We start from the raw sequence: 20,096 nt of genomic DNA, 5'->3' as shown, positions 1-20,096 counted from the left end.
AATAAAATACTGTATAATCTTAACCTTGTATTCGCTCGTATTACCGTCACCTTGCTTGAAGGCCTTCTAGTGAGTGACAGAGAGCACATCTGTTCAGTATTCCGCCTCTCACGCCCACGTCTGGTGTAGGATAACGGTGGCCAAGGACTTCGTATCCCCAGTGCCTTAGTGTTCCGGGCAATTCCCTTACCAGTCAATCTCGCACAGGCCAATCTGGCACGTCTGGACAAGAAATGTCAACGGTAGTATCGGACTTTGACACGTTTTGCATATTTCTTCCTCCAATCAGGATGAACTACTTCAAGTAAATTTGACAGATATTTTTCAAATTTGGGGGATGGGTGTGAACCAACCGAATACCACAGTCAGAATCGACAACTTCTTTCGGCTGCCAGCTTGGAGACTTCACTTGTGTACAGTTTGGAACTTGTGCTCCCATCGACACTGAGGAGTTTGAGACCGAGTCATCTGGACTAAAGTAGCGCCCAGTGTCCAAGATGTTTCATACTTTCGTTTGCGTCCGTAAACGAGTATTTTCTGCATCACTTTTCGCGCTGCTTCAGTGGCTGCTTAGACGTTCCGGTATGCACCCCGAAGTGAGAATAAAGTTGCTGAACTGAACTCTGAGGCTTGGGGAATCATAGGGAATCACCAGACCCGTCCGGCAATCCCGTACGATTGCACCGCGTAGGAATGCTTCACTCGGGCTTCACTCACCGTACGCGTTCTCGTATAAAGCTACACGGACGGACGCGGGGCAGAAGCGTACAACATGGCCCGGACGACAGTAGAAAACATTTTTCGCTGGTAAGTCCTCTTCCTCTTATATGCATGCTACAAGTATACAATATGGTATGGACACTTCGACTCTGTATTAACAGTTTAATTGTAATTTTTGTCTAAAATTAACAAAATTTTGGCGTTTTTGACGGACATTTTCTTGTTGACAACATTGTTCCAAAGTGGGGGAGGGACATGACATACTTATTGAAGCACCAGCAATATATCTTACAATGTAAAAGAAAAATACGTAAGGTCTGTCTGGTTAGAAATTTAGCGGAAGTTTCTTTGCCTTTGTTGTGGACGTAAATTGGGATGTTAGTAGTAACGCTTAGTCCCTGTTTGTTTTAAAATCTGTTGGTCACGGTTTTACATTGTTTGCGGGCGCTAAAGCCTGGATGCCAGCAAATCTTCGATGATTTCGTTAAAGCAGAATTTAATGACGGCGTAAGCGTCCAGCAACTTCGGCGAGTCGTTTCGTCCAAGGGAAGTTAGAGACAAGGACGTGGACATATTTTACAAGTTATTAGCTGATGTCGGAAGTATAATGTGTCGCAAGGTACCGACTGTGTATTTGTGCAGTTTGTATAATTCATTAATTTCCGGCTTTGTTTGTTGTATTGATCACTGGTGACGTACAGGCTACTGAGTATGTCTTTTGTCTATGAGTAGTTTGAATTTTGTTAGTCACCGTTTGTAATGTTGCTCATGTAGCTGTTGTTTTTCTAAATTTTCGTCTGCGCCTGTAGTCCGCTGTGTCAACGAGTAGTGTTAATTCTACGCTCTAGTTAGTTGGACACGAACTATTGATGATTAATGACTGAATTTCAGTAGTTTGTCACCCGGCTGAAACCCCAAAAAGATTAAAGTTGGCAGGTCTGAAATGAACTAACAGAACAGGTAAACAATAGTGTTGTTAATTTATCATATCTAAATGACGCTGAAGAAGAGTGATGGATGTATCACTCAAAACATCGGAAGTATAATCTCCATATTTTATCCAGCAGTAGTTTGAATCGTCTTTGACTACGTTAGGGCTTCATTCTATTTTTCTCTAGATATTTCGTTTACTGTGTTTGAGATGTATTTTTGTTGTGATGACAACCGCATGACTCATGAGGTGATGATAATGATTCCATGTTACTTGTATCAATGATAATTTCTTAGCCTGTGTTATTCCTGATTTTTGTTGGTACCAATCGATTGTTGATTAGTTATCAGTCTTGCAAGGCACCAAATGTGTTTTTTACTCGTTTAAAAACGTACGTGGATGAATTCTGTATTTATCTGACTGCACTGTTGTAAGACGTTGTCTACCTGCACTTTTCCTCTCACCCTTCTCTAGTGATAGATGTAGTGGTTTGTGTTTTCTTTTTTCTTTTCTTTTTGACATTACAGTTTTGGAGTCACTTATGGGTCGATTCAGTTTCTGTAGATTTGTATGTCCGCTGACCAGCTGGTTGATTGCTACCTGTGCTGTTTTTTCCCAGGCTTTGCATTTTTTTCTTCGTACCAATCATTGAATGCCAATTATCTTGTGTGTAGCTGTTTGCAGGATGCGTGTTTGATCGCCTGTTGTCTTGTTCACACTGTATTCGACTGAGTGTTTTTTTATTCCTCTGCAGCTATACAATTTGCTTGCAATGTGATGATGTAGTTTGTCGTCCAGCTGCCACCCAAATACTAAGGTTGGCAGGCCTGAAATGAACTGGCAAAACAGATAACGTTTAACGCTAGTAAACACTCTCACATGTTATAAGTGTTGACTAGTTCTGTAAGTCCATGTCAGTGACACTGAAGAAGAGTGATGGATATCATTTGATATTATTTTAAGGCTTCCTCTAGCCTAGGAACTTCGAGTATACAGCCATGCCCTTTTGTAGGACCGTCTGTGGACTTGTTTTTGTTAGTAACTTGTTGCCAATTGTTTTACTGTTTTTTTTGTGTGTGTGTATGTTTGTATTTCGGACATTCATTACCCACCGCGGGAAAGTAAAAGATGTTGAAAAAAAAGAAGGTAAATAATACAGAGAAAGTTCTGGTGTGTATTTTCGTGACGGATAAAGGTTCACCTTTGCCCTTCTGTTCTTGGTCACTAATTTGGTAAATGTCAGCAGACTTTTTTGTGAATCAGCTGTTAAGACGGCCTTTGATCCAGTTGGCGCTGTTTTGAAACAACCGTTATACAATTTCGTAGATCGTTTTGCTATTTTTAGTGGCGATTTTATTGTGTTTGTGGATGAGCTGGTCGTTTCCACAGAAAGGATCGTGTGCGTGTTTGTCTTTTGTGTACTTCTTTGTATCAGCTTAAACCAGCTCATGTTTTGGACAGGCGCTCGTCTACCCTGTACCTGTAATTTTTTTTTACTAAAAGAGTTGGTCAACTCTCCTCGGCCTCGCTAGCGGTAATTTAGATAGGCGGGGCGTACTGCTCAGTTTTGTTTACCGAAGGAAACCGGCAATTTAAGTCGTCTCATGTCTGTGTGAGGGCTGAATCATGATTATCCGAGTGAATTTTCTGCAAGATCATAGATGCCGTTTTTAACGTTTTATTTGTACTTTGTGATACTAGTAATAATAACTCCCATTACGTTTCCGTTCAACTTTGAAGGAATTTATATGAATTCTACTTAGTAAGAGGTTCTTTGGGTACTTGTGTGCAATGAAAGTATAATAGTATAAATATCTTAACAGTATTTTCATACGGTAGTCCGTTTCGCGTTTCATTTAAAACTTGACAAAGCACTATATTTGTTACTAGACGTTGTATCATGTAACCCAACTGCAGGGCGCGATGCCGACCGAATTTCCCCAGCGGGGCACGGTAACGTTAGATCAAGCACGCGCGAGACCCGAAGTTCCGCCTTGCAGTCATAGGTCACTCCGCCCACACGTCCTCTGTGTTTACCCACCAGGCATGATACCGTGAGAACGTACAGGCACCCGTCTGTAGAAACCATGAGAGAATTCCTTCACATAAATCGCGACAACGACAATCTTCATATAGTGTGGGGAAATGGCTAGATATTTCTTCTGGGGTCATTGTATCAATATTGTGAAGTTAGAACAATAAACAATATCTATCCATCAAGAAAGCATTAAATACTCTTCAAAACGAACTTGTGCTAATGCAGAGTCCTTAATGACCCTGACGGCACAAACAGAAAGAACTAGAACTTTACAATGAACATTTACACAAAATTATGACAAGATCAAGCCGTTTTCTTCCGTATTCAAAGCGCCAATGTTAGAAAGATTATTCCTTCGTTGATCCAAGGTTTTTGCCTAGTACCCAAAGATACGGTATGATTTCTTTATTATTGAAATAGGGGTTAAGCCGTTTTGTTCTGAATAACGTTCGCTTGAAATCTGAATCTCTCCCTGGTTGACTAGTATTCTCTAGGATCTCTTTGATTTTGTCACTTGGATGTTTTAAGATTCTTTTTCGATGTCTCGTCATCCCACATTATTCGGCCTTGTGGCGTGGTTTTATTTGTATGGTGCAGTGCAATTTCGTTGTCTCCGTTTTGATACATTTCATAAATTGTCATTCTGGTTCTCTATGGTCGAACATTCCCTCTCTTTTTAGACTCTCAATTCTTGTATTTTTTTTTGCAAAATAATGTGCTTGTTGTAATTATCTTACGAATACGAGTTTCCAATAATCTTTGCAATTTATAAGTATCCATTGAGTCTGTCCAGCTCAGCTGAGAATGGAGGTAGGGTCATCATAGATGTTACCCATGCCCACGTTAGCAATGATAGAGAACTGTGTGTACATGTGTTGTGTTTTTGTATAAACTTGAAATTGTACTGCCAAATTATTCTCCCTTTTTGGGTAAATTTTACTTGTTAGTCTTGTGCAGCCTGTGGAGCTGTGTCGCTAGTCTCACGTATATAGTGTTACACGTTTCAGCAGCTGCCACTTGCACCTGTACGGTTCAGTGACAGCTAGGTTCAGACGTTCAAAAAACTGACACCTAGGGCCAGTTTTTCTGACCTATGGGGTTAATTGCTTGACTTAAAGAATGCGTGACAAATTGGAGATGACCTAACATGCCAGACGGGTAATTAATCTTCAGTTGTTTTAGCCTGTTTTGAGCGGGCTGTTTCAAGTCAAGTATGAAATGTTCATAATTGCACAACGATTGCATCAGGTACATTATATGTCAAATAACATGAATTAGACATGCGATGTAATCTTAGCCATGCCAATGATTCGTCATTCATAATCATCTGAGAGACTTTCATTATTAAATGTCAAAATACAATTGGTTGGACGTTCCCGACAAACATCCTCGTATTTCTTGGTTGTGCAGGTTGTAATCTTCCCCACAACCTCTGCTTGGAGAGCACAGATCGTTCACGTCAAGCCGCCGCCGGACACACCCTCATCGTGAGACAACCGATGTCTACATCCCCGGTGCTGAGACATCCGTTCCCGCGGTCCCGATAGAGCTGTGGGCAGGGGCCAGAAAGTGAGCCTGCGCAGTGTGTCTGGTTTGTACACCGTTATTTTATTGAAACCGATAATTTTTCTGTAATTTCCTTTATAGAAAATGATTATTTTTCTATTATTTCATATAAAACAATTATTTTTCTGTTATTAGTTTAAATAGAAAACGATTATTTTTCTGTTATTATTTTAGACAAAACGACCCCTGAAAATTCCCTGACTTTTTCTCTGAAGACTACGATGAAAGATTGTTAGAGACATATGGCCAAGTAAGGATTTTGGTGCTGTTTTAATACTGGTGCTGTTTTAATACTCTAGAGGTTCCAAAGTTGTTGTTTTTTTCGACGGCGTTGACGCGTTGAAGTCGTGACAATGGTAGTTAATGTGATGGAGCTATTATTCTATTTTGTATGGGTAGGTTTTACTAGTTTTGTTGTTTGTTTTTATTCAGTGGCGATCCTAGTACGTTTATATGTGAGTACAGTTGTCCGTTTTGACAGGATGGACCGTGTTTATAGGTTGACCCAGCCTATGTTCTGGGTCAATGTCGACGTCGCCAGCTAGTGGTTGCATTTGGTTGTCAGGTTGAAACTGTTCAAGGGGCACATGTCTTCTTCTTTTTCAGTGTACATGCAGCGACCCTCGGCCAAGAACGGGGCACACGACGGCCAACGGGCACCATAGAAAACGATTATTTTTCTGTTATTATTTTAGACAAAACGACCCCTGAAAATTCCCTGACTTTTTCTCTGAAGACTACGATAAAAGATTGTTAGAGACATATGGCCATGTAAGGATTTTGGTGCTGTTTTAATACTCTAGAGGTTCCAAAGTTGTTGGTTTTTTGACGGCGTTGACGCGTTGAAGTCGTGACAATGGTAGTTAATGTGATGGAGCTATTATTCTATTTTGAATGCGTAGGTTTTGCTAGTTTTGTTTGTTTTTATTTAGTGGCGATCCTAGTGCGTTTATGAGACTTTTATTACGCAACAATGTACAAGGTACAAAGTATGGCAGAAATGAGAGAACAAATCTAACAAATCAGTCTACGTAGTACAATACTAGGTGATATGGGATGAAAAGGCGCTTATACAATCATTAAAAGAATTCGAATTTCTTACGTTTAGACATTCTTTAAAATACTGTCCTATATTCACAATGTATGGATTGTCAAAAGTCAACAAGTATCTGAATTTGCTAGATGAATTCATGACGAGAAATTCTGGTATAGAAGTTGATATAGTTGCATATAGTGAATTACGTATATCAGAATATTTGGGACAAACAATCAAAAAGTGGTATTCGTCTTCTATTGATTCTGGACAGAATGGACAAACCCTCTGGTCAGCAGGTATTTTCTGAAATCTTCCTGTTTCCATACTTAATTTGTGACAGCCAATCCTGAGTTTTGTGATTGCTCTTCGTATGTCAAGGCTTTTTATGTGTGAAAGGTAGTTTTCCTGTTTATAATGTTTGTCTAAGGTAGAAAGGACGGAAATTTTTGAATTGTTTCTAATAGTACAGTGCCAATTTTGAATATAAATGTCTTGTAAACGTTGCCGTAACTGAGTGGTAATCAAATTTATATGATAATTCCGCGGGTTTAGCCATATATGTCCAAAACCGTGGTAGTTGAGGATATTATATACATGAACGATCCAGTCATGTTCTTCACAGCTAACAACATTGTATGCCTCACGAAGAAGGGCGTCCTCGGGTAAATTGACTAAACGATGCCAATATTTTATGAGTTGAATTTTTGTATCAATTATAACTGGGAAAGCTCCTAGTTCTCCTCTGACGCCATCATTTGACGCTTTGGAGTGTACACCTAACAGAAATTTCTGAAAGCGCTTTATGTGTGAGTACAGTTGTCCGTTTTGACAGGATGGGCCGTGTGAGTTTGTCTGTATTGTACATGTATAGGTTGACCCAGGCTATGTTCTGGGTCAATGTCGACGTCGACAGTGTTTGCATTTGGTTGTCAGGTTGAAACTGTTCAAGGGGCACATGTCTTCTTCTTTTTCAGTGTACATGCAGCGACCCTCGGCCAAGACGGGCCACACGACGGCCAACGGGCACCGTCTCTTCCGTTCCCGATCCGGGGAAGCCGACCACTGATGGACCTGACACGTCAGCCACCCATCCATCTGGCCAGGGATGTACTTCCCCGGGCACTTTCTCTTCTTCTCCTGCATTAGGGAGCAGACCGTCCATGTCAAGCCACCGCCGGACACACCCTCATCCCCCGAAACAACCAACGTCTGCATCCCCGGCCCAGAGACATCCATTCCCGGTCCCGGTCCTGGGAGAGCTGTGAGGCCAGTCACACCGCCTGAGACCGATGTGACAGCAGTTCCTGGCACAGCCGATGCGACGAAGCCAATGTGAACGTGCTTTTCGATGTCCAGTACAAGGACGCAAAAGACAATAGAGTCTTCATGATCGATACCAAATGTCATAATGTCTGAAGACATTAGCCAGAGGAACCACCCCTTGACCAAATTGTTTGATTGTCTGGATCCATCATATGTCCTAACTACAAGGACAGTAACGACAAAACATTTGAGCATAAAGAACGACAGTCATTGTAACAACAACTAGTTCAATTGTATTGTCACTTATTTTGTTACACTGGGCTTCTCCAGTAGCCAGGCTTTGAGACTGGAGAATGATAGACAGTCTATATTGTAATCGAAACTGATTGCTGTTATTCGGTACATCCAGTTATCAAACTAACGAGTACAACGGCCATATAAGATTTGTTCAATGATTCACTGCTATACAATAATCTCTTAAATACAAGGGAGGCATGTATGGTATTTATAGCATGACGTCTGCATAGTTTTTGTACAATATCCAATGATCATATGCAACAGGAGTTCCCTGGCTGAACAGCTGTAATAGATGGCCTAGTACAGGTGTCTCCCACTGCAAGGTCAGAGGTCAAGTCTAAAAGTCTTGACCAAAGCAAGTCTCTGTGTCATTCCTCAGTTTGTCACTTGTTAGAGTTAGGTCCTAGGTCAGACAAAAAAAGGACTATTCTGTTATGAATGTTAGGCAGGACAGGTTTCAGGATGCTTAATATTCAGATGGACAAAATCACATCCCCCAACTTCATCTCATCAATTGAACGTACTAACCCTGTACTTGAGGACAATCTGTCGTCCCTAGGCTCGGCCTCGACAAGATCCACAAGACCACCCTACTAATACCAAAACTCCATGCCATTACCACTTACTAACCCTGTACTTGAGGACAATCTGTCGTCCCTAGGCTCGGCCTCGACACGATCCTCAAGACCACCCTACTAATACCAAAACTCCATGCCATTACCACTTACTAACCCTGTACTTGAGGACAATCTGTCGTCCCTAGGCTCGGCCTCGACAAGATCCACAAGACCACACTACTAATACCAAAACTCCATGCCATTACCACTTACTAACCCTGTACTTGAGGACAATCTGTCGTCCCTAGGCTCGGCCTCGACAAGATCCTCAAGACCACCCTACTAATACCAAAACTTCATGCCACTTATCCCACCTACTAACCCTGTACTTGAGGACAATCTGTCGTCCCTAGGCTCAGCCTCGACAAGATCCACAAGACCACCCTACTAATACCAAAGCCTCACCATCTCATCATAAAAGAAAACAACTTTAAAGTTCCGCCGCATTAGGCCCGCCAAGTTTCCTTCCCGTCATGCTAAGAAAATTACGTCAAGTGCTAAACACAATCAGACTCGCCTTTATTACGTCAAAGCCATCGCCTCTATACACTCCTGCCAAAATGAACACACAACCAGGTAGGCTTTCAGTTACTGCTCTTTCCAAACATACCGCTAGGTGTCGTCCTTACACTGTAGCCCAGTGACAGGTCCCACAATACACCTCACTCAACTTTGACCTGCCCCATTGCATGACGGGAACAAAATGGCGGCGCCCATAAAATCCAAGTAAAATAGAACAGGTTTTGCTATCGCAAACCTGTAAATCCCATGATGCCGTGTTCGCAAAATGGCAGCGCCCACGTCAGAGAAAGTGAGTATTTCCGATTCTTCCGTCGTTCTTCCTTTATTTACTCTCGTAGAAGATTTGAATGACCCCAACTTGTAGCTGTGTTCAATAAGAGGACTCCCAACAGTTATTACAGTATGATTTCGAGATAATTACTCCTGTCACAACCGCAGAATCTCACCAGTAACGTAAGCGTACGCACCGGTGGCTATAGTAGAAAGTTGTACCCTAAATATTTAATTGTTATGATGTGGCACCCTCAAAACCGGATCTACAACCTGCCTCGCCTTTGCAGTTTGCAGAAAAACAAAGGGATTTCTGTAAATATGCCGGTGAAAAAGTGTACCTTGATTCTACAGGTGATCGAAAATGCTGCAAGTATCGGAAAACTCAAAACAGAACACACAATCCATAATTTTGTGACCAAATAATTTTGTCATTATGTCGCCTCCAATTGTAATGTTGTGAAATTGTAGTACACTATATACATGGAGTATGGTGATGCATAAGATTTGGCATTTTGACTGGTCGTTCGGTAATTTTTAAAGTAAATACGATGCTAGCCAAAACCAGAAAAAGTAAAACACAAATGATATAGTGATACTGGCATACATGTACCATGGAGGTAACCTCCATGCATGTACTGATAGAAAAGGAGACTGTCCTTGAAAATCATGTCCAGGATGACAGAATAGATTTGCGTTGCCTTATGTCGTATGGTTCATACAGTACTAACAAAACCCATGTGTGTTTCCAGGCCTTTGCCATGAGGCTGTGACAGGTACCAAGTTTGCCGCTCTGCAATGACAGTGAAGCTGCAACCACGGATCATGGAGGGTTTTGTGTGCGTCATCTTCGTCGCGTTATCTGCACTATGTGTGGGTATGGAGTACATGGCACGAAAGGCCAAGCCACCAGAGATATCAGCATCTAACCCAATATTTCTTAAGTTCCAAACAGACTACTTCAAAGTCTATTTCCTGGCTCTTCTTGCAGACTGGCTACAAGGTCCATATCTGTACAAGCTGTACAGTCACTACGGGTTCGAGGAGTCACAGATTGCAGTTCTGTACGTGTGCGGATTTGCGTCAAGTGTAATTTTCGGGACAGGTACGGGAGTGTTAGCGGACAGGTATGGAAGGAGAAAGCTGTGTGTGTGCTTCGCCGTGGTGTATTCCATTTCATGCCTGACAAAACTCTCCAGGCACTACGGCGTCCTGATCTTAGGTAGAGTTTTAGGAGGGATCTCCACGTCACTGCTGTTCACCGCGTTCGAGTCCTGGTACGTTTACGAGCACATAGAGACACACGACTTTCCTCCGGAATGGCTTCCGGTCACGTTCTCGCGAGCAACGTTCTGGAATGGAATCCTAGCGATAGGGGCAGGAATCGCAGCAAACATCTTTGCAGGTCTTTTCAACTTCGGACCCGTGGCGCCCTTCATCATGGCAATACCGTTACTTATCGCATCAGGAGTTCTTGTAAGTACAAAGTGGAACGAGAACTACGGCACGCGCCAGATGAGATTCTCCAAGTTGTGCATAGAGGGACTCCGAGAGATCGTCAGAAGCAAGCGGATTGTGCTCATCGGTGCTATACAGTCTCTGTTTGAAAGCTGCATGTATATCTTTGTCTTCATCTGGACGCCGGTGTTAGATCCGTCAGGACCTCCGCTGGGCGTGGTTTTCTCCTCGTTCATGATCTGCATCATGATTGGTTCGTCCCTGTTCCATATCCTGACGACGAAACACGCCCGTCTACAAGCTGTGCACGTCCTCGCCATATCAGTCCTCCTGGCTCTAACCTCCATGGTGTCCTGTATCAAATCCACACCACCCCCACCACGAGAACCCGACCGTATCATTCCTGGCGTTCCTGCTACTAGAACTCGCGTGCGGGATGTACTTCCCGTGTATGGGATTCCTACGGAGCAGGATCATCCCGGAGAAAAACCGTGCCAGCATCGTCAACTGGTTCCGCGTTCCCCTAAACTGTATCGCGTGTATCGGACTTATGTATCTCCACAACGATGACGTTCTAGGCACGCATAAAATCTTCATCGTTTGCTCGCTACTCCTGATGGTGGCCATGTTGTGTGTGTTCCAGCTCTGTATATTCATAAAAACGATGACAGTTTAAGAATACAGATAGTGGATACAGACACTCTGAATGGCAATGGTGTTCAAGGAATGGAGAGAGATAGCCTTATGTCTAAGATATAAGAATTGGAGCTGGTTCTCTGGTGGCTATGTTTGTGTTTTGTTCTAGTGATTGAGAAATTATCAGGTTCAAACTTCAAACTGTTTAATCTAGAAAGGGGTTGTGGCAAATCCATGTGCAATTTTCTTGCTTAGCCATTTATTTTAATGTTCCATTATTTTGTATGCTGTATTCTATTGCTGCAAACCCATGTTATCTCAAATCTCATGACATTTTTAAAATCTTTGTTGTGGTAAAATTTCCCTCTGGACTTTTGTAGTTTGTCCCTAAGACTTGAATATTCCAAGATATGTAACATTTGCTTACTCATATGTTATATGCTGTTACATATATTGCTTTCATTTTATGATACAATTGTATTGTATGCTCCAAAATATTTCCATATGCAGTAAACTGTGAAAAGAATGTTCACAATCATAACATATGCAGGTATAAAAACGCAAACTATGAAATGTAAGCCAAGATGATACTGTATTATATGGAATGAGAGGCAATTGAAATTTCATACATGTACAACAATAAGTTGATTTTGCTAATCTCCAAGCAGATTTTTTTAGTGGCTGCAAAACAGTATGAAATTCGCATGACAGTATCTTTGGCAGTATCCAATATGCCGAAAATAAAAATACCAGTACAAAAGAAAGCCTGACAGAAACACTTAAAACATGTCAAAAATTAGCGAAAGCTCTGCTTGGAGACTAGATTCTACATCACAAAGCAAAGGTGTAAAAATAGTAAAGAAAAGTCATAGCAATTGCATGAACATATTATTTATCAGATTTGCTTGTTGCAAGGGAGGCAGGTCATATAATTTAGAAATGTATACCATATATACTTCTGGTACTTGTACTTACACTTCTGTCACATAGGTTGTATCATGGGCATATAGTTATACAGGAAAGTCTCTTAGTTATGAGTTATACATGTGTACATTACACATCTGTGAATGAATCACTATGTTGATGTTATTTATATGTATGAAAGACAGGTACTTCCAATAATGAACACTTTAGAAACAATTTAGAATCAAATGTTCCTTTTTTTCCTGCAGATATTTTGAAGGCAAGTTTGTTGATTTTTCTCATGCCCTCTAAAATTTATATTGGTGATGTAATAAGATGTAGCCTGGTTACCAAATCTATTTTAGCTGTTGAGTCACTTTCATTCTCTGAGTAGATATCTGTTTTAATAAAATCACTGCCTTCTTGCTTGCCATTCCAAAGCTGTTATGATTTTGCCAAGCAAAATGAAAGAATTCATACTATTGCTTTAAGTATTTGAGAAGATTGAAAGAACTTGCTAGCAAGAACAGTTATTCATGTATGCTTTTCATAATTTGCTTGTAGTTACTTCTTATTTTCTTAATCAGTATTTGCTCATGACAGTTCTAGCATAAAAGTCGTTGTATTCGGTATCTGATGATTATGATGATACTATTTTCAATATTAGTGCCCAGGTATTTATCCAGGTACAGTGCATGTATTTTGTTTTAGCTATTTGGATATTCATTATTAAGATACAGGTTAGCAAATTGTCAATACTGGGGGAATAATATTTTGCTATGTGTAATTATAAGTCTCATTGTTAGCTGGTTGTGTTATCATCTTTCAACACACATTTTTTTTCAATTTGCCATGTAATAGTGGTCAGTGTAAAGTTGGAAAGACTAGGGATTTTGAATATCTAATAAACTTGAAAAGTCAACATAACATAAAAAGCATGCACTTAAATGTACATTTCACAACAAGTAATTATATAGGACTTTATGTGTGTTAGATTGTCCATATCCCTGCGCCTTTCCAAATGTACAGTGACCAATGTTGAATTTTTAAATACATGTATGTTAAGGAGCTGAATTTATTTGCTTATCTGGGGTCAGTAAACTTCTTGGTTCAACAGATGAATGGCGTCAGTCCTTTATTTGAAAAATAGAAAAGATAGAAGCCTTGACTCGTGTACCGTATTACTGATATGGTCACGAAAGATCAACTGTGTTGGTAGCTACATGTTTACAGTTTAAACTTTTAATTGTTCCAACACAAGAGATTGTTCTCACCTAGAGCTTTTTTTGACCAGTCACCCTGGTCTTTTTCAATAGACAGACCTAGGGCGACAAAGGTTTAACTCTTGAACATATTACAGATATGGTTTTTAAAATTAACAACCCTTATCTTAAGCAGACTATTTCAGACAAATTAGCTGTATATTTGCAGAGCTTTCCATCCTCACATGGAAATTTTGCAACGCAATTGAAATCAGAATATCTGTAAGTTTGAAGAGTTGTTAGAATAGAGAGAGCCCCTTTCTGTAGAAGCCATTCCAACAACCCATGCCCTCCCAGTTGGCTTTACACCGACAAATGCACTGCCTGTAATTTTCGTCATATTCAGTAGGCGGCGCTGTTATCAGCCCACCCACAACATGGCGGCCGTTGCAGACGACAGTATGGCACAGCCAAGAAATTACTTTCACTGACGTCCTTACATCCAGTGGTCCCGTCTGGGCGTTAAGAGGCATTCCACTGGAAAAAAGTCACCAAGACAAAGACGATCAACAGATCCGTCAACATTTGATAGCTTGCCTTTCTCTTCAAAGCCTGGTGACATATTTCCCTGGACTGGTCTGCATGTGACGTTATGGATATGATCGGCACGCGGGCTATTTTGGGCTCGGTGTTTTGGAGGGCGCGGAGTTCATCAATGGACAAGGGAATAAGAAGAAGGTATGAGGATTTTTTTTACAATTCACTTTCATCGTTGTAAAGAAAATTTCTAGCTCAAAATTGAAGTACACAGTTACTTGATAAACCGGGTGCGCTGCCTCTCCAAGCAGATGCACCACGTTACGCCAATGCAAAATGTAGCGGTGGAATTCTAGTAGTACAGACCTGACACGCCCATACTACACTGTTTTCATAAACTGGGCAACTAGGACAAAGTTTACAATTACAGTGGACGGCATGGTAGTGTGTTCACACCAACTGAATAACCGACACAGATGTGGACGTTGGTACACAAAGTATAACCTTAACGTAACACCCGCGACATCGATCATTTACGAGCCTTAAGGCCCTTCCCTTTTTGGTGTAGTGGTATGTAATCCCTCGACCCTTATGCCAATGTATGATTCATGTATAACCCCTACCCCGTCCTAATGTAGTGTATAATGTGTTTAAAATGTACAACTTGGGGCTGTAGCCAAATGAATAAAATTCTATTATTAAAGGCTTACAAGTTCCCATGCTTTTCATTTTTACAGGGAAACGTGTCGACTAACTGTAGTACCAGAGAACGTGGGATGAACTGATCATGATGCAGGGAAAAGACGAGCAAGAAAATCTTCAGGATAAAATTTGTTGAAGTGAAATTCTGACAGCCATGGCACCCGACGTGCTTGTTTACGTGGAAGACGCGCGCTTTAAGGTACACAAACAAGTCCTGATGGAAAACAGTGACTACTTTCACTCCATGTTCACCCACTGTCTCAGAGAGTCTCAAGAAAACTCCGTGACTCTCAGAGGACTGGAGGAAGAAACCTTCGAGACGTTACTGACGTTCATGTACACTTCCAAGATGTCGCTAACTGACGATCACGCGAACTTCACGAAAATTCTCTTCACCGCGACCTACCTACAAATCCCCAAAGCTCTACAACTGTGTGATAATTACTTACAAAACCTCATGAACAGCGAGAACTGTGCAGAAATGGCAGTGGTAGCTGGTGACCATGGTCTAACCCAGCTAGAGTCCGCAGCTCTTGAACTAGTGAGCAAAAATTTCTCTCTAGTAACTGAATCAGTCAGTTTTCTATACCTCTCTCCTGTGCAAATGATCAAACTGATAGACAGCAGTTATACAATCGCGTGCGCAGAGTTGGACATCTTCGAGGCTTATGTAAAGTGGTTTAGATTCAACATCAAAGAAAGATACAAGTTTGTTGGCAAGATTATGTCAAAAATAAGATTCGCTCTCATCAGCTTGAGACACCTTGAGGAAGATGTCTTCAAAATTGCGGAGGAGTTTAGGGATCTCGAGTTTATCCGGATTGTTCTAGAAGCGAGAGATTGGCACATAAAGAAGTTTGAACAGAGTGTGTGTGCAGGTATGAACGTCACCTCCAGAGTGCCGCCGGTTATGACGCTTATTTCTGGTTTGGAAGACGCGAATCAGGACTCTTCCTTGGCGATGCAGATGTGCCGGACTCCGTCACCAGGTAAACTACTCTGGGAGCCTGTCAATACACTGCCCAAGGGGTTTCAGGAGGCAGCAGTGGCTTGTGCCGTGGTGAGTAGGACGAAATTTGACGTGATAGAGACAGAAATCATACTCATATTTGGTCAGAATCTTTGTTTTTTAAATTGGCCTACCATAGACCAAATCATGTTTAATACAGTAGCCTTCCTTTTATTTTCTATATCTTAAGTATATCTTAAGACCTACTCTCCTGTCCACCAGCAAGAGTCACTTCATACAGGAACAGCTTACAGTACTATGGACCTTACCTCTGGAACTCACTCCCCCTACAACAACGACAGCAGCTCAGTCTCAGAACTTTTAAACAGTTTTTATCGAATTGTATTTAAGATTAGTTAATATTTGAATATGTGCTATTTTTAGACTTTGTATGTATTGTGAATCTGTTTAACTGTTAGGTGTTTGTGCTTTTGTACCAGGATTTCCTGAAAAACAGGCCAGAGTGGCCTGAGTGTGATACCTGGTTAAACAAATAAAGTTGAAAGTATTATCTTCATTAGCCTAAATTGCTATCTAAATCCCCTTTTTTGGCGACGCGTCAGGGGCGGAGACATTTACTATATCTTGTTTTGATGTCCTACAGGTTGAAGATTTCCTGTACGTGCTGGGGTTCCCCACACATTTCCTGTCCAGCGACTCCCTGGTGAAGGACCACGTCAGTCTGTTCTACAGGTACGACTCCAGACAGCACGACTGGTTACCGCTCAGGAAACCAAGGGTTAAACACGCAGGTAATGCACACATCAATGTTCATCCTGTGGGGGTGGGGGTCCTCATAACACAAGGGGGTAAACACCAGTAGAGAGGGAGGGGTGCAGGGGGAGGAAGAAAGAAGAGCAAATGGGGAAAAAAATTAGCCGCAAAGAGAGAGAGAGAGAGAGAGAGAGAGAGAGAAAGGAAAAAATGGAAAGTAACAGACGGAGACAATGAGAAAGGTGACAATGACTTTCAGACTATGCATTTATTTTGCCTAGGATTCATTTACCGTAACTTTTGGTGGAGTGAGAGAGAGAAAGAGAGGGAAAGGGGAAGAAATGGGAGAGGAGGAATGAAGGAAAGAAACAGACTGAGGCAGAGAGTAAGATTGGACAATGGCCTGTAGACTACGCACGTTGTTTTGTGTCTAGGGTACTTGAATTTTATGTTCGTCAGTACACCGTATCTTCTGACTCTTTTATCCAGGCATGACACTGTCAGCCATCGGTGACAAGCTGTACGCCTGTGGGTCGGCCTGTAACAACATCATGGAGTCTTACTTCATCCGCACAAACAAATGGTCGGACGCGGCGCGACTTCCCCACCACCTATTCCTGCAGGCCACCGAGACATTCGGCGGGAAGCTGTACATATCCGGCGGCCTTCACGAAGAAACGGGGCTGAGTCAAGCCAGTTGCGACCTCTTGCGGTTCGACCCAGAAACAGACGAAATCGTCACGCTAGGACCAATGCGTTCGCCGCGATTCGGGCACTGTCTGGTGGCGGTCGGGAGCAAGTTGTACGTGTTCGGCGGCACGACGTTCGACCCCGAGATCATATCGTGGAGGTTCGCGCTGAATTCTGAGTGTTACGACGTTACGGAGGACGTTTGGACAGAGATCCCGTCCATCCCGTCTCCCAGGTCGTTTTTCGGGGCGCTGGCTTGGGGGGAACAGATCTACGTTGTCGGGGGGACCCGGGACGGGGTAGGGCTGATGACCGTGCACGTGTACGACGTGAAGAAGAAGAAATGGGAAGACAGGCCGCAGATGCAGAGAAGATTGTTCTATCCGGGGCTGGTGACGCTGCGACATCCCTGCAAGAAAAATAAGAAATGGTGGGACCTCACTCTAACGTAACGTAGAACTTTGACGTGAAGAACAGTATGATACATTTAGTGACCGATATTTACATATAAACCAAGTTAAGTATTTGTGCCAATGACCTACATGTAGGAAGCAAACAGTAGAATAGGTCATTGTGGTTCCTTTGATTTAGCTTATAAAGCTAGTCCTATAGACAAAGCACTGCTTGAATGGCATATCTTACGATGTACAAAGAGTCTGATTTTATCTGCATTTAATAAAATTGTGGCTGACAAAACTTACCTGGTCTTCTGTGGTCGTGGTGTAAAATAAGAAAATGTTTCTCTCATATCACAAAACTCCAGAGGATTTTTATGGCTTCAAAAGGTAGTATGATGAGACGATTTTACATGAAGAATTACCATAACTGTGAATATATATATATATTTATCTTTATTTGACTATCTTCATATTATAATTCATCAAATAATGTAGCACCGTCATAATCAACCATTTTTTCCATTGCACAAGTTCTGAACGCACTATTGTACATTTGATCCATTATGATTAACAAAGTACCATAGAAAGATGCGAGTTTACGCACGACAGAGTATACGGTAGGCACCTTTACACATCTTGGTGAACCAGTACAGGTTAAACATAGAGACTACAGGCATACAGCCGAAGATAGTCACGAGTAGCGGCGTGCTGACTGTGTACAGCTGTCCTGTCGCCATGAATGGAGACAGTCGGAACCACAGAGGGATGGTGGCGAGCCGACATGTGAAAAACACCAACAACAAGAGAACTCCGTTCAACTTGTACAGATGCGTAGTCTTCTGTCCCAGTGAATACAAGATGATCCTGGACAAAGGGAGAGAATATAGTGACGGGGGGCGACACAGGTTATCTGACATGCATGACCCGCTGCTTAAGTCATAAAAGAATATGGTGACGGGGGCGACACAGGTTATCTGATATGTACGAGCCGCTGCTTAAGTCATGAGAGAATATAGTGACGGGGGGCGACACAGGTTATCTGACATGTACATGACATGCTAAAGTCACCTTTAACCTTGACGTACACGTAGCAGAAGACGGGTTAATTCGGTGAAGTAGTGAAGTTCAGCCATTGTTTCATAGTGTCATTGTTTTTCTGTTTATAGTACCGGTACATGTATATGACAGTACTATCGGGCCGCAGCATAGTGTTCTTATATTGATATTTTGAGACGTATGTGTAGTTTTGTACTAACCTCATGTTCATGAAAGGACTGGACAGTTCTTGCAAGAGAACGAGGTTGCTATAGTAGGGCAGTACGGGATCCACCTTGGAAATGGCAGGAAAAATTGAAGACAGACGTAATTATCTCATTTGATAGATTTATTAGAACACTGAATATATGTGTATTTGATGCAGTTTACTTGGCACTTGCAACCCTACACTCAGAATTGGCGTCTTTGGACAGCAATAATGAACTACGATTGAAAAGATTAAGAAAAACAGCTTACTCAGTCCGTATTGATCATAAATCCTAATCAAGATCATAATCAAGTTATGTAGAAATGTAGAGAAATGGCCACTTACGGATCCAGCCACTGATCCAAACACACCCATTACATGATGAACCATCATCATCAGATCGTACTGGGCGGGATGTGTCGCCATTATCAGTAGATCTGGTGGTAAAACGGATTGTTTGTCTTTTTACTTCATGTGAAATATTTCAAATTTCTTATTTGACACTGTACAGTAATCTTATCTATCCAGAATTCTAGTAAGATGGTGGTCACGTCTGTTTCTAAGAGGAATACGTGCTCTAGATGTTTTCATAAAAAAGAAGATATCAAAATACATGTACAAGAATATGGTATACAATTGTTCATTCATAAATGTTTCTTCTGTGTAATTCCTTACTGCATTTGGGAGTGGTAAAGGCATACATACCTGCCACTGTGTATCCCAGAAATATGCACGCTGCGTGCCTCGTGATAGATGAATCATACCTGTGATAGAAAAAAAAAGTTTTGTATGTTATAGTGGTTAACTAAGTTATAGTTACAACAGTCACTGACGTATACATCATTGAACTGGCTCTCGCAAGTGCAAAGAAGTAAATATAAGCCAACATTGCATGCATGCAAATGTAACGAAGACAACAAGAGCGTACCAAAACACAGTCGGTAGTACCTGTCCTGGGTACATGAAGACGTACACAGACATCCCTCCAACAACTACACTGTGCACCAAGGACATCACACTGGAATAGAAAAACAATTTCATTACACAAATTGAAAGAAGGAATATAATTCAACTGACAATAAATAAAAGGAATGTTGATCAGCGAGATCGAAACCATGGTACCTGTTTGTTATGACGACTTGTTCCTTCGGGGACAATTTCTTAAAAGTTGGAGATTTTTTCTTCATCACAGGTGCCGCTAACCACCTGAAGATGCTCAGATGGAAAATCAAACTGGAAACGATCGTCAGGATATGCTGCAGTCCATACGCCATCGCTGAACTGTATTTAGAAAATCTAAGTACAAGTTGTAGAACCGGTTTCAGGTGAAAAAGTGAGCTACAT

General features: G+C 41.6%; 3 protein-coding genes across 3 annotated transcripts; 2 read left to right on the top strand and 1 right to left on the bottom strand.

The window, feature by feature from the left end:
* Nucleotides 1–9,229: 9,229 nt before the first annotated feature.
* LOC109465324 (molybdate-anion transporter-like) lies at nucleotides 9,230–12,622 on the top strand. Its single transcript, XM_019762533.1, is given in 3 exon segments — nucleotides 9,230–9,279; nucleotides 10,013–11,087; nucleotides 11,089–12,622. Coding segments are annotated over 2 exon segments (1,335 nt in total). The 5' UTR covers nucleotides 9,230–9,279; nucleotides 10,013–10,058; the 3' UTR covers nucleotides 11,395–12,622.
* Nucleotides 12,623–13,904: 1,282 nt separating this feature from the next.
* LOC109465321 (kelch-like protein 13) lies at nucleotides 13,905–17,615 on the top strand. The gene is made up of 4 exons (XM_019762529.1): nucleotides 13,905–14,197; nucleotides 14,734–15,758; nucleotides 16,312–16,459; nucleotides 16,911–17,615. Exons 2-4 carry the CDS (start codon nucleotides 14,853–14,855, stop codon nucleotides 17,561–17,563), a joined length of 1,707 nt encoding a protein of 568 aa, XP_019618088.1. The 5' UTR covers nucleotides 13,905–14,197; nucleotides 14,734–14,852; the 3' UTR covers nucleotides 17,564–17,615.
* Nucleotides 17,616–17,888: 273 nt separating this feature from the next.
* On the bottom strand, nucleotides 17,889–20,082 carry LOC109465333 (transmembrane protein 56-A-like). Its single transcript, XM_019762544.1, has 6 exons — nucleotides 19,875–20,082; nucleotides 19,681–19,770; nucleotides 19,458–19,516; nucleotides 19,098–19,189; nucleotides 18,766–18,839; nucleotides 17,889–18,373 (listed from the first exon to the last, which is right to left on the bottom strand). Exons 1-6 carry the CDS (start codon nucleotides 20,024–20,026, stop codon nucleotides 18,106–18,108), a joined length of 735 nt encoding a protein of 244 aa, XP_019618103.1. The 5' UTR covers nucleotides 20,027–20,082; the 3' UTR covers nucleotides 17,889–18,105.
* Nucleotides 20,083–20,096: the final 14 nt, after the last annotated feature.

Source organism: Branchiostoma belcheri, unplaced genomic scaffold, assembly GCF_001625305.1.
Source record: "Branchiostoma belcheri isolate BF01 breed outbred unplaced genomic scaffold, Haploidv18h27 scaffold15, whole genome shotgun sequence".
Classification (NCBI taxonomy): Eukaryota; Metazoa; Chordata; class Leptocardii; order Amphioxiformes; family Branchiostomatidae; genus Branchiostoma; species Branchiostoma belcheri.
This window is presented reverse-complemented; position numbering and strand designations above follow the sequence as displayed.